This window comes from Muscardinus avellanarius (assembly GCF_963383645.1).
Source record: "Muscardinus avellanarius genome assembly, chromosome: 4".
Taxonomy (NCBI): domain Eukaryota; kingdom Metazoa; phylum Chordata; class Mammalia; order Rodentia; family Gliridae; genus Muscardinus; species Muscardinus avellanarius.
Window position 1 is genome coordinate 133,618,366 of NC_137789.1, and position 15,324 is coordinate 133,633,689.

The following is a 15,324-nucleotide window of genomic DNA, read 5'->3' on the forward strand; positions in this document are numbered from 1 at the left end:
ACTGGGGATAGAACCCAGGGGCATTATACCTCCAAGCTACACCCCGAACCCTATGTTTTAGTCTTTATTTTATTTATTTATACTTTTTTTATGATACTGGGGATGGAACCCAGGGACATTCTCCCTCCAAACCACACCGGAGCCCTATTTTTTATTCTTTATTTTGAAACAGGGTCTCACAGAGTTGCAAAGGGCCTCACTAAGTAGCTGAGGCTGTCCTCAAACCACGATCCTCCTGTCTCAGCCTCCCAAATGCTGGGATTACAAGCGTGTGCCACACTCCCAGTTGGACCTGGATTATTTATTTATTTATTTATTTATTTATTTATTTATTTTTGGTGGTACTGGGGTTCCTGGAAACCCTTCTACCTCCAGGCTATACTCCCAGACCTATTTTTTATATATATTTGTTTGGAAACGGTGTCTTTTAAGCCAGCAAGGCTGGCTTTGAACCTGCGCGATCCTCCTGTCTGGGATTATAAGTGTGCACCACCACGCCCAGCTGGACCTGGATTTAAAAAGCACTTCCTCCATGTATCCATGTGTCATATCAGGCATGATATTTAATCTATTGCTCATAAGTATAATGAGGATCACATCATAAAATTACTATAAGAAGTACACATGAACACCTTTGTATGTGCCTAGTAAATAATAAGTGCTATAATAAGTGCTTATGTTTTCATTCTTTTTAATTCTCTGTCATGTATCTGCTTTTGACAGATGATGTCGGTTCATACAGATTGTATTGTGTCAGTACAGATATTAAGTACATTGATGGAAATAACAATTAGAAATGGTAAGTATAAGCTGGGGGTGGCGGTGAACACTTGTAATCCCAGAACTTGGGGGGCTCAAACAGGAGGATCTGAGGTTTTGGGCCAGCCTCAGTTACTTAGTGAGACCCTCTGCACTTAATGAAACTCTGTTTCAAAATAAGGAGTAACAAAATAGGGCTGAGGGTGTAGCTTGGAGGTAGAATGCTCCTGGGTTCAATCCCCAATTCTGCACGCAAAAAAAGAAAAAAAGAAATGGTAAGTATATAAATTTACTGTGATTTATTGCACTTATTACTGGTTCTTTCATGATCTCTCATATTGCTACGTGTTAGTATATTTGAAAATGTAGAGTAAAAATTATTTTTATAATTAAACATCTTTTATAATTAAATACCAATCAAAAATGATGTTGGTGCATGCTTCTAATCACAGTACTTGGGAGCTCAGAGGAAGAATGCCCCTGGGTTTAATTCCCAGTACCAAAAAAAAAAGAAGAAGAAGAAGAAGAAAAGTTATCTAAGACAGGTGTGGTGACACATACCTTTCATTACAATACTTAGGAGGCTGAGACAAGATCACAGGTCAAAATCAACCTCAGCAACTTAGTGAAGCTCTCAACAACTTAGTGGGACCCTATTTCCCAGTAAAAATAAAGGCAGGGATGGGAGTATAGTTCAGAGGTAGAATACCTCTGGGTTGAATCCCCAGCACCACAAACATCTGAAAACAAAAAAGTATTTGAGCAAGGCACAGCGGCACACACCTGTATTCTCAGCTACTCGGTTAGACTATGGCAGGAAGCTTGCAAGTTGGAGGCCAGTCTTGGCAATTTAGCAAGACTGTCACGAAATTTTTTAAAAAATGAAAAGGGCTGAACATATATATTGCTCGGTGATAGAGTGTCTCTGAGTTCAACAGTTATATTCTGATATTCTATAATATAACTGTGTTGCTAACATTTCTATAACAGCTGTCATTTCTATAAAATCATTGTAATAATATGTGCTTCACATACAGTTAATCATTTTGCAAATGTGGGTTTGTAAATCAATGGTTTATAATAAAATATTTTCTTCTGTTAACCAGATACTTTCAGTGATTCACCAGTTTGGCCCTGGATCCCTTCGTTGTCTGATATAGCATCTGTGTTTTTCAATATGGGGATTGATTTTAGATCGTTGTTTCCTCTAGAGAATCTGCAGCCAGACTTTAATGAAGACAATCTAGTGTAAGTTTTCTTTTCATAATTAAATCTAAAAGCAGCATTTTAAACAACTTATATAAAATAATAGTTAATACTGATTTAATAAGTTCAATATTCATCCTTGATTTTTTTTTTAAATCTCTGAAATTTGAGGATGTGTGTGTGTGTGTGTGTGTGTGTGTGTGTGTGTGTGTGTGTGTTTACTGGGGATTGAACCCAGGATTATTCTACCTCCAATCCACACCCTCAGCCCCTTTTTTTATTTTTTGTTTTGAAACAGGGCCTCACTAGGTTACTGAGAGTCTCTCTACACTGCTACAGCAATCCTTGACCTGTGGTCCTCCTGACTCAGCCTCCCAGGTCCTGGATTACAGATATGTGACACAGCACAGACAGTAGTAATTTTTTTTTTTTTTTTTTTTTTTTTTTTTTTTTTTGGTGGTACTGGGGTTCCTGGAAGCCCTTCTACCTCCGGGCTACACTCCCAGGCCTATTTTTACATTTTAATTTGGAAACAGGGTCTCCTAAGCCAGCGCGCACAGCTGGCTTCGAACCTGCGTGATCCTCTTGTCTCTGCCTCCCAAGCGCGGGGATTACAAGCGTGTGCCACCACACCCAGTGTAATTTTTTTTTTAATTAAATACTTTAAAAACAAGAAAAAAAATTAAATAAAAACAAAAGATTTCAGAATAAACAACTAGAAGTGTGTGTCTGTATATAAAACATTACTAAGATAACAAGGGCATTGCTGGTGCACAATTGTAATCTCAGTGCTTGGGAGGCTGAAACAGGAGGATTATAGGTTCACAGACAGCCTCAGCTACTTATTTGAGGCCCTCATCAATATAATGAGACTTTATTTCAAAATAAAGAATAAAAAATAGGGTTAGAAGCCAGGTGTGGTGGTGCACACTTGTAATCCCAGTCCTTGGAAGGCTGAGACCACAGATCACAGACCAGCCTTAGCTACTTAGTAAGGCTCTCCACAACTTATTGAAACCCTGTTTCAAAATTAAAAAAAAATAGGGTTAGAGGTGTGGTTTGGAGGTAGAATGCCCTTGGGTTCAATCCCCAGTACCACAAAAAAAAAATAAATAAATAAAGCTGGAGCTCAGAGGAAGAATGCCTTTGAGCCAAATAAAACAGGGACGAAAAGAACTTTGATTAATGGGAAGCCTGCCATGCTTCCAGATATGAAAATTTAACCTTATAAATAATGAGATTCTCCGTGTGTTGTGGCACATGCCTATAATCCCAATACTTAGGAGTCTGAAACAGGAAGATTGCAGTTTTGAGACCAGCCTCAGCAGTTTAATGAGACTCTTAGCAACCTAGTGAGACCCTGTTTAAAAACAAAAAAATTAAAAGGGCTGAGGGTGTAGCTCAGGTAGAATGCCCTGGGTTTAATCCCCAGAACTACAAAAAATAAATAATGAGATCCTAATAAATGCCAACAGGATTTTGTGAAATTAGAAGTGAGTTCGGGCTATACAGGTAATTCTAAAGTCCTATAGAACCAGGTGTGGTAGCACATACCTGTAATTCTAGTACTTGAAAGGGTGGGACAAGAGAATTGCAGGTTTGAAGCCCACCTCAGCAATTTGGCAAGACCATATTTCAAAATAAAAAGGGACAGGGATAAAGCTGAGTGTGGTAGCACACACTTGTAATCCCATTACTTGGTAGGCTGAGAAAGGAGGATGGCGCAGGTTCAAAGCCAGCCTCAGCTACTTAGGTTCTCAGCAACTTAGTGAGACCCTGTTTCCAAATAAAATATAAAATAGGTTGAGAGTGTAGCCTGTAGGTAGAAGGCCCCTGGGTTCCATCCCCAGGACCACAAAGCAAAACAAAACACAAAAAGGGATGGATATAGTGCAAAGATAGACTATTAAGCTGGGCGTGGTGACGCATGTTTGTAATTCCAGCATTTGGTAGGCTGAGACAGGAAGTGCTCAGTTGGCTGCTCAGAGATAGAATTCCCCTGGGTTCAATCTCTAGTACCAACAAAAAGAAGAAAATTATTGCTAGTACAGTGTTGTGCATCTCTAATCCCAGCTATTTGCAAAGATAAGGCAGAATGATTTACAGTTCGAGACCAACCTGGGCAATTTAGGGAGCTCTTGTCTGTAAATAAAAAATGAGAAAACTTGTGCGCTTGGGAGGCTAAAACAAGAGGATCGCACAGGTTTGAAGCCAGCCTCAGCTATTTAGTGAGGCTCTCAGCAACTTAGTGAGACCCTGTTTCCAAATAAAATACAAAAATAGGTCTGGGAGTATAGCCTGGATGTAGAAAGCCCCTGGGTTCCACCTCCACCCCAGTACCACCAAAAAAAAAAAAAAAAAAAAAAAAAAGCCATGCATGCTGGTGCATGCTTGTAATCCTAGCTCCTAGGAGGCTGAGACAGGATAATTGCACAGGTTCGAAGCCAGCCTCAGCAACTTAGTGAAACCTGTTTCCAAATAAAGTATAAAATATCTCTGGGAGTGTAGCCCGGAAGTAGAAAAGCCCCTGGGTTCCACCCCCAGTACCACAAAAAAAGAAAGAAAGAAAGAAAGAAAGAAAGAAAGAAAGAAAGAAAGAAAGAAAGAAAGAGAGAGAAAAGTTCTTCACATATAGTTATGGAAGTATCTCCAAGGTATACTACTAAGTGATAAAAAGGGAGATACAAAACAGTATATAGTATGCTGTCATCTCTATTACAAATGGAGGCGAGGGGCATGGTAAAATTGTTCATTAAAAAAAAAAAACAGCCAGGCAGTGGCTCACACTTGGGATCCCAGTACTTGGGAAGCTGAGACAGAAGGATCACAGGCTCGTGGTCAACCTCAGCAACTTGGGCCCTCTACCACTTAGTGAGACCATGGTGACACACGCTTGTAATCCTGTAATCCCAGTTCTTGGGAGGCTGAGAAAGGAGGATCAGGGTTTTCAGTGAGCCTGTTACTTAGTGAGGCCCTCCACAACTTAATGAGACACTGTTTCAAAATAAAGAATAAGCTGGGCATGGTGGGCATGGTGGTGCATGCTTGTTAATACTACCATTTGGATTCCCACACCCTGCTTATGTTTTTAACCACACCACAACCATGGCCTTTTTTCTCTTTTTCTACAAAAAAACTAAGCAAAAATATCTGTAGTGTGTGTGTGTTTTACACTGGGTATTAAACCCCAGGGACATTCTACTTCTGAGCTACACCTCTGGCACTTTTTTATTTTGAAACAGGATCTGACTGATTTATTTGTTTCTGGTTTTTTTTTGTTTGTTTGTTTGTTTGGTTGGTTGGTTGTTGTTTTTTTTTTTTTTTTTTTTTTTTGGAGGGTCTGGGGTGGAACCCGGGGGCATTTGACCTCCGAGCTACACCCCCTGCCCTATTTTTATTCTTTAATTTGAAACCGGGTCTCACTGAGTTGCAGAGGGCCTCACTAAGTAGTTGAGGCTGTCCGCGAACCACGATCCTCCAGGTCTCAGCTTCCCAAATACTGGGATTACAAGCCCGGCCAGGATCTAACTGATTTAATCTGGCATGCTGGCCTTGAACCTACATCCTCCTTTATCAGCTTTTCAAGTACTGGGATTACAGGCATGTCCCACCACCTGGCTGGAATTATTGTTTCATATAACTATGGTAGTTTCTTTAAGCCATTCCTAAGGCCTTTACCTCCTACATAGCTTTTTTATACCCAGAGCATTGAAGATAATACCTTATAAAAAGTAGTTGGTTCAAAGAAAAACTAATGCATACAGATAGAAATTAGATCAGGGTTTGCCTCCTATGAGAGATAGCAGATTGACGTGTGTGTGTGTGTGTGTGTGTGTGTGTGTGTGTGTGTGTGTGTTTTTTATTGGGGATTGAACCCAGGGACATTCTACATCTAGGCTACATCCCAGCACTATTTTATTTTTTGATATAGAGTCATGCTAAATTGCTGAAGATTACAAACCTTTAATCTTCCTGTCTTAGCCTTCTAAGTACTGGGATTACAGCCATGTACCACCACACCTGACTGCAGTTAGGGACTTTTGTGGATGATGTTCTATGTTTTGATGTGAATGATGGCTACATTAGAATATACACTTATCAGCCAGGTGTGGTGGCACGCACTTGTAATCCCAGTATTTGGGAGGCTGAGACAAGAGGATCACAGGTTCAACGACAGCCTCAGCAACTAGTAAGACTCTCATTAACCTAGTGAGACCCTGTTTCAAAATGAAATAGGGCTGGAGATATAGCTCAGAGATAAAATTACCCTGGGTTCAATCTCCAGTACCAAAAATAAAATAACACACTTGTCAAAACTCAAAATGAGTACATTCCTTTTATTGTATGTAAACTGTTCCTCCCTAAAATACAGTTTTATAAAGCAGTTTTAGCCAGGCATGGTAGTGCACGCTTGTTATCCCAGTACTTGAGAGGCTGAGACAGGAGGGTCTCAGGTTTGTGCCCAGCCTTAGGTACTTAGGCCCTCCACAACTTCATGAGATTCTGTTTCAAAATAAAGAATAAAGAATAGGGCTAAGGGTGTATTTCAGAGGTAGAATGCCGGAGTTTCATCCCCAATACCATAAGTAAATAAATAAACACTCAGTTTTGAAATCTGGGCACCATGGTACACACCTGTAACCCCAGCTACTAGGGAGATTGAGGATCATAGGTGTGATCACAAACAGGATCACAAGTTTGAGACCAGCCTGGACAACTTAATGAGGCCTCATCTCAAAAAAAAAAAAAAGACTTCCAGGAAGATGGCGATGGAGAAAAGCGGGGCTTATGAGCCCCGCTAACAACCAATCTCTTTTACCACAAAATCAGCGCCTTTCATAGCCAGAAAACACCATCAGCAGAGAAACAAAAAATGTAATTTCAAGGGACAGAGAAAAAGAGGGCTGGAAAAATGAGACACCAGAAACCAGACCGCAATGCTGCAGCTGGAGCCGCGGTGCGAAGCGGCGGGCACTATTTTCCCTTGCAGTACCAGGCTCCAAAGAGGAAGGGAACTCATAACAGAGCTCAGAGCCACAGAGGAGATACGCCGGTCTCACACCCGAGGACACGGCAGCAGCGCCTTACTGCCGGCAGCAGCGGTGAGCTCACTGGACAGCACCAGACCAACGCACTCAACAACCCACCAGGCAGAGAGGAGCAACGGACAGCGAGCTGAGGTGAGCCGCTGTGGATCAGCTGGGAGGAATTCGGCAGATTTCTCGGCACAGGGAGCATCTAAAGCTCCCAGAGGCTGGGCTCAGCACCCTGCAGGGACTCAGAGCAGAGCTCAAAAACAGAAAAGAAATACGCAAGCCTCACAGCCGAGGGCATGGCAGCAGCGCCATATTGCTACCAGCAGCGGCGGCAGCAGCAAATTCACTGAGTCCACGACAGCTCCATCTGTGCACTCAACAACAGTGAGTCAAATTGTGTCCCCTAGAGGAGAAATCCCAGTACTATACTACCAGGGACTTGACCCAGTGGGGGAGTGGTGGTTGGCAGAGATATCACACCATAGGAGAACGTCCAATCTGGCACCCCCGCATGGTCTAAAGCAGCCTGGATTGACTCCCAGGGTCTGAGACTCTGCGATACAACCCTTTAAAGGAGTAGTGGTGACTGAGATACCACAGACTTGAGATCCAGAGCACCTTAAGTGAAATCGTAGTGACCCAGGGAAGAACCCAGAGAAGGCACAAACTTCCGAAATCATGGGAAAGAGGAATAACAATGGAGAAATGAATGCCCACAACCCCACAACATCAGAACCTGATAAAACAGAAGTTCAGAGATTTCTAGAAGATCAAATCAGGAAAATAACTGTAGAAATAATAGAGGTGTTTCGAAAAGAATTCAGAGAGAGCCAAAGAGAGATAAAGGATGCAATTAATGAAGTAAAGGCCTCAATGCAATTAATAAAGTAAAGGTTGTACAAACAACCGACTAGACCACATGGAGAATAGAATCTCGCTCCTAGAAGATGATCGTTCAAAAAATGAACGCATAGTTTCTAATTTAGAAAAAAAAATCCGACAGCAGGAATCTGACATGGAAGAAATATGGGCCCATTTTAAGAGAGCTAACCTAAGAATAATTGGAATAGAGGAGTGAAAAGAAGGTGAAATCAAAGGGTTCAACAATCTTTTCAAGGAAGTAATAGCAGAAAATTTTCCAAATGTAGAGCAAGAGGTCGATACACAGGTCCAGGAAACTTATAGAACTCCCTTTAGAGAGGATCAGAGAAGAGGATCCCCACGCCACATAATTGTCAAAATGACCAATGTGGAAGCCAAGCAGAGAATCTTAAAGGCAACAAAAACAAAGGGCCAAGTGACTTTTAGAGGCAAACCAATTAGAATCACTCCAGACTTCCCAAACCAAGTCATGAGAGCTAGAAGGGCTTGGAGTAACATATTCCGAACTCTGAAAGAAAACAACTTCCAGCCAAAAATTTCCTACCCAGCAAAACTTTCTATCAAATTAGATGGGGAAATAAGAAGCTTCCACAACAAACAGAAACTGAAGGAATTTATGTCTTCAAAACCAGCACTAGAGAAAATACTCAAAGAGATTAACTACAAAGAAGAAATAGGTAACACACACCAGAACCAGAGAAACAAGATTTTCCATCCAACAGACAACTAAGATTGGTTATCTGTGGAGATTCATTATTTATGTTAGTCTTTTACCTATCTCTAAATTGTATCGTTTGCTTTTATTGTTGCTAATTTTTAGGATTTCTAGTTGAAATATTAATATACCTTCAGATATAGCATTTGGAAATATTTTATCCCATTCTATCAGTAACTTTTAACTCTGTTTACATTGTCTTTGGATATACAATATGTTTTTTTTTTTAGGGAGTTTATTTACCCTTCTGTTGCCTGTGCCATTGAAATCATATCCAAGAAATCACTGCCAATTTCAATGTTGTGAGGTTTTATGACCCAGATTTTCTTCTAAAAGTTTATAGTATTAAGATATATATTCCGGTCTTTTATCTATTTTGAGTTAATATTTGTAAATATGTTAGGTAAGGGTCCAATTTTATTCTTTTTCATGTAATTATTATTTTTCAACAATATTTAGTTAAAAGATTAGTACTTCCTCCACCAAATGTTCGTAGAAACCTTGTCAAAAATAACTTGACAATATATGGAAGAATTTATCTCTAGGCTTTTATTTAACTCAAATGATTTATATATCTGTCTTTAGAACAGTACTACACTGTTTCAATTATTGTAGCTTTATATGGTTTGAAATCAGAAAATATACATCTTCTAGCTTTGTTCTTCGAGATTGTTTTGGGTATTTAGAGTCCATATTCCATATCAGGATAGATTTTTTTCTGAAAAAAAATAAATGTATGATAGTTTCACCTAAAAAAAAAAAAGAAAAAAAATTCTCTAATAAGAAAGAAAGCAAAAAGAAATATTGAAATGTTATCTTTAAGTCATCAAAAGCTTGGTATCAGACAAAGGAAACTGTTATGTGAGATTATCATCATTAATATTGGATAAATTGCTATAAAACTAGATGTCAACCACTAAGCCAAGCATGGGAAGGAGGGATGGGGAGGGAATGGGATGGGGATCGGGTAGGGGCTAACTGGGCGATGTGTGCATGTATGTCTACAAAATTATTTTCTTTATACCATTATGATGTATGAATACATTGCACCAATAAAAAATAAATTTAAAAAAAATGTATGAACATACAAAAAGAAAAACTGGCATAGTGGCACACACCTGTCATCCAGACTTGAAGACTGAGACAGGAGGATTGCAGGTTCAAGGCCAGTCTCAGCAACATAGCAAGATCCTTTGGTAGCTGGGAGGTGAAATACCCCTATGTCCCCATTACCACACACACAAAAAAAATTTAGTTTTTCTTAACATGAATAATTGTTCCTAATTTCAAATTGCTTTATTTACTTAATAGTTCTGAAACACAGATGAGAGGAGAAAAAGAAAGTGAAGATTCATCTTGTAAGCCAGTTTTTACAACTCTTCCTGAAACCAACATTTTAAATGTGGTTAAGGTAGGGAAAAACTTTTTTGTGTGTCTTTAGTAAAGCTTGAACCATTTTAGTTTTATAGGTAATTTTCCTTAGTTACCAAAGAAAACTAATTTTTTTTTAAATTCTACTAGTTTCTTTCTAGGAGAACTTTCTAAGCAATAATCTTTATATTGAAGGTTGTTTTTGAGCCTGGCGTGGTGGCACACGCTTGTAATCCCAGCGCTTGGGGGGCTGAGACAGGAGGATCACACAGATTCAAAGCCAGCCTCGGCAACTTAGTGAGACCCTGTTTCCAAATAAAGTATAAAATAGATCTGGGAGTATAGCTCAGAGGTAGAAAATCCCCTGGGTTCTACCCTCAGTACCAAAATAAAAAGTACCAAAATAAAAAGGTGGTTTTTGCTGTTCTTATTTTTGTTTTAATATTAAGAGTGAGAGGAAAGCTGGGCCTGATAATGCACACCTAATATTCTAGTACTTAGGAGGTTAAGACAAGAAGATCACAGGTTCAGAAACACCCTTAGTAACATAGAGTCTCAGCAACATAGCAGGACTCTGTTTTGAAAATTAAAAAGGTATGGGGGTGTACCTTGGAGGTAGAACGCCCCTGGGTTCAATCCCCAGTACCATGCACACATAAAAAGATAGTTTTGAAACCAGTAATTTTTTAGAATTAGGTATAGAAAGAAAAAATACTACTTAATGATTAAGCATTAATAACTCTGAAACCATTTTTAGTGTTTGAATCAAATCATTGATACTGACCAATTAAGAAAACCTCAAAATGGAAAATAGAGAAAATACTACTACATAATGCAGCTAATTATAAGCATGAGTATTTCTAGTCTTTTCTGGGCATCTGATACTTGTTTTCTTTTGCCAAAAATATTGTATAATTAAAAGTCTTGAGGTAAAATATATCTAAGTTGCTTTATGTGTTTGTCTCAAGTTTCTAGGCTTGTGTACATCTATACATCCAGAAGGTTATCAAGATCGTGAAATAATGTTGCTGATTTTAATGTTGTTTAAAATGAGTTTGGAAAAACAGCTGAAACAGATTCCTCTGGTAGATTTTCAAAGCCTCCTGATAAACCTGATGAAAAACATCAGAGATTGGAACGCAAAGGTAACATTACTTAAAACCTCAGTATTGGTATTTTGTACAGCATCACAATTTGACTTTCACTTTTACAAATTGACTTTTAGAGAATTAAAAGTGTTTCTAGCCGGGCGTGGTGGCTCACGCTTGTCATCCCAGCATTCGGGAGGCTGAGACTGGAAGATCGCAGTTCGCAGACAGCCTCAGCTACTACTTAGTGAAGTCCTTTGTAACTCAGTGAGACCCTGTTTCAAAATAAAGAATAAAAAATAGGACAGGGGATGTAGCTCAGACGTTGAGTGCCCCTGGGTTCCACCCCCAGTACCATAAAAAGAATTGTTCCTAAGTTCAGTTAAGATCTCTAACAAATGAAAAAGGAACTAAGGAAAGGAATGTGTTTGCTGGAAGTGTATTCTTTAATGATAACAGTCTTTCCTAAAACTGCAGCTGTTTCAACCAAAATATGTTTATTGGGGATTTACTATGGACAAGCGTTTACAGGTACTACAGGTTAGCTGTGTAAAGGTTGTACCCTTGCTCTCATGGAGCTTGCAGCCTATGTAGAGTTAGATTATAAACACATAAAAGCAGTTTATGATAATGTGTCAGGTTGTAATTAAGTGAGGCAAATTAAAGCAGGATAGGGTACGAGAAAGGTATGGCAGAGATGCCAGGCTAGTGCATGTGAGAAGTCAGGAAAGACTTTCCACAATGAGCTTCGAATACAGAGACCTAAATAAAATGATGGTAAATCGTACTTGATTAGAATTTGAGTTATTCATGCTTACACTAGTCATACTTAAAACTGGACTTTCAGTTAAACTTCTATAGCCAAATGGAGTATGAACATGTATAATTTTGTTAAGCCTTTTAAATTTTTTTTTTCCATGCCGGGTGTGGTGGCGCACGCTTGTAATCCCCGCGCTTGGAAGGTGGAGACAGGAGAATCACGCTGGTTTGGAGCCAGCCTCGCTGGCTTAAGAGACCCTGTTTCCATATAAAAAAGTTAAAAAATAAGTCTGGGAGTGTAGCCTGTGGGAGTGTATCCCGGAGGTAGAAGGGCTTCCAGGAACCCCAGTACCACCAAAAAAAAAAAAAAAAAAAAAATTTTTTTCCACAACCATTTTTGTTGCTCCTTTTTCACAAAAGTAGGGCAAACTAATAGATCCTCAGCTTCAAAAAGTATCAAGATGTAGTCAATCTTGTTTTTGTTAATCCTACCTCATACTTCCTGCCCCAACTGATCAGATTATTTTGATGCAGCTGTTAGACTTTTAAAACTACTAGAAGCGGGGTGTGGTGGCACAGACTTGTAATCTCAGTACTTTGGAGGCTGAGACAGGAGTATCTCAAGTTCAAAGACAACCTCAGAAACTTAGTGAGGCTCTCAGCAACCTAGTTATACCCTGTTTCCAAATAAGATATAAAAATCAGGTTAGGGATGTAGCTTGGAGGTAGAATGCCTCTGGGTTGAATTCCCAGTACCAAAAAATAAAAATACTGGAATTAGAAGCCGGGCATGGTGGCACACGCTTGGAATCCCAGCATTCAGGAGGCAGAGACCAGAGGATGGCAGTTTGTGGACAGCCTCAGCTACTTAGCGAGGCCCTTTGCAACTCAGTGAGACCCTGTTTCAAAAATAAAATGCTAAAAGGCTGGGCATGGTGGCACACGCTTGTAATCCCTGCGCTTGGGAGGCTGAGACAAGAGGATCACACAGGTTCGAAGCCAGCCTCAGCTACTTACTGAGGCTCTCAACAACTTAGACCCTGTTTCCAAATAAAATATAAAATGAAACTGGGAGTATGGCCCGGAGGTAGAAAGCCCCTGGGTTCCACCCCCAGTACCACCAAAAAATAAAATACTAAAAAATAGGGCTGGAGGTGTAGTTTGGAGGTAGAATGCCCATGGGTTCCGGGAAAAAAAAAAAAAAAAAATATATATATATATATATATATATATATATATATATATATGTATATATGTATATATGTATATATGTATATATTGGAATAGAATCCCTAAAATGGAAAAAGTTTCAGGTCAAAAGATACATGCTCTCATGCAGCTCTCATTATATACTTTTGGGAACTTATTTTTGTGTTTAGATAATCTTATTCTTCCAAGAAGAACTGTTAAAATATAGAGAGCTGGGCGTGGTGGCGCATGGTTGTAATCCCAGTGCTTGGGAGGCTGAGACAGGATGATCGCACAGGTTCAAAGCCAGCCTCAGCTACTTAGTGAGGCTCTCAGCAACTTAGTGAGACCCTGTTTCTAAATAAAGCATTAAATAGGTCTGGGAGTATAGCCCGGAGGTAGAAAAGCCCCTGGGTTCCACCCCCAGTACCACAAAAATAAAATAAAATAAATATAGATAGAAATTATATAACATAAAACACGAAAGCCAAGCGAAATTCTCATAAATGTGTTTGGTCTAATATAATTTAGAATAAAATAATCTGTGTTTTGTACATTTTAACAGGTTATAGACTTCATCCATTTAAAAAAAAAAAATTTGTTCTAAGCCATGCATGGTGATGCGATCTGTAATCCCAGTACTTAGGAGGTTGAGACAGAAGGATCACAGCAACATAGTGAGATTCTTAGCCACTTAGTGAGACCCTGCTTCAGAACAACAAAAATAAATAAATAAATAAATAAATAAATAAATAAATAAATAAATAAATAAAATAAAAGGGACTGGAGTTGTAGCTCAGGTAGAATGCTCTTGGGTTAAATCCACAGTACCAAAAAAAAAAAAAAAAGAATATTCTATTTTATTAGTGCTTCCATTAGGACAGTAGAGAATTAGATTCAATTCTCCTGTCTTGTTTGAAAAGAAATTTTGCACATTGTTTTTTTTTCAGGTGCCTGAACTCTGTCTGGGCATAAATGAACTCTCCAGTCATCCTCACAATCTTTTGTGGTTGGTACAACTAGTTCCTAATTGGACATCACGTGGAAGGTATTGAAAAGTGAGAATTAAACATTAAGAAATTTTATAATGTATCTGTGAATGAGATGCTCATGGGTCCTTTGTTTCCATTCATCATTCTTTGAATGTTAGATCCTTTTATTTCATATTCATTTGTGGGGAAAAGTTGATAACCTGATTCTTATTCTTAATTCAGATAGTTTTATAATATTCTTGGATATTCTTTTTAGTTTATCAGATAACAAACAGTACATGTCAAAAAAGTGAATTATGAAAATAAATTAGCTTTTTTTATTTCTGGTAAAAAGTATTCCAGCAATAAAATAGATTTTCTGTGACTAAAGCAACAAGGACAAAGATCTGACTCCCAGCCGAGCAAGTGGTTCATGCCTGTAATCCCAGTACTTTGGGGGCTGAGACAGAAAGATCACAGGTTTGATGTAGCCTCAGCAAATTAGTGAGACCCTGTTTCAAAATAAAAAATAATAGCTGGGCATAGTGGTGCAGGCTTGTAATCCCAGTACATGGGAGGCTGAGGCAGGAGGATCACAGGTTCACAGCCAGCCTCAGCTGCTTAGTAAGGCCCTCCACAACTTAGTGAGACCCTGTTTCAAAATAAAGAATAAAAATGGGGCTTTGGGGCACACAGCTTTAATCCCAGTACAGGGGAGGCTGAGACAGGATCACAGTTTTGAGGACAGCCTCAGCAAGTAGTGAGGCCCTGTTTCTAATAAAATATAGAGCTTGGGGTGTAGCTCATAGGTAGAATGCCCCTGGGTTCCATCCCCAGTATTTTTTTTTTTTTTCAGTACCGGGGATGGAACCCAGGGGCATCTACCTCTGATCTACACCCCCAGCCCTATTTTTATTCTTTATTTTGAAACAGGTCTCACTGAGTTGCAAAGGGCCTAAGTAGCTGAGGCTGTCCGTAAACCGTGATCCTCCTGTCTCAGCCTCCCAAATGCTGGGATTGCAAGCATGCGCCACCACGCTCGGCAACTCCTGTTCAGCCTTCTCTTTAAACATTGCCTACATCTGATTAGAATCAGAACTCCTTTGGCTTGATCATTTGCTTCTCAGGTATTATTAATTAAAATGCCTTCTAAATATTTTTAAATTCTAATTCCAGGCAATTGAGACAGTGCCTCAGTCTAGTGATTATTTCAAAACTTTTGGATGAGAAACATGAAGATGTCCCTAATGCCAACAATCTGCAGGTATGAATATTTTTTTTAATAAAATAGGAGAGGTGGTGAAGTGTAGGAAAAATCCATGACTCCTAAGTCAAAACTCCTGGGATTA

At 39.2% G+C, this 15,324-nt stretch overlaps 1 protein-coding gene across 1 annotated transcript in view; it reads left to right on the plus strand.

Annotated features, from left to right (window-relative positions):
- The window catches only part of SLF2 (SMC5-SMC6 complex localization factor 2), a gene marked incomplete at both ends in the record, with an annotated part of 57,982 nt that overhangs the window by 26,578 nt on the left and 16,080 nt on the right, over window positions 1-15,324 (plus strand). The window contains 6 exons of the mRNA XM_080694411.1: window positions 724-799; window positions 1,866-2,007; window positions 9,910-10,009; window positions 10,938-11,114; window positions 13,955-14,052; window positions 15,152-15,239. Of these exons, the coding sequence (XP_080550537.1) occupies window positions 724-799; window positions 1,866-2,007; window positions 9,910-10,009; window positions 10,938-11,114; window positions 13,955-14,052; window positions 15,152-15,239 (681 nt within the window). The remainder of the gene's footprint in view (window positions 1-723; window positions 800-1,865; window positions 2,008-9,909; window positions 10,010-10,937; window positions 11,115-13,954; window positions 14,053-15,151; window positions 15,240-15,324) is intronic.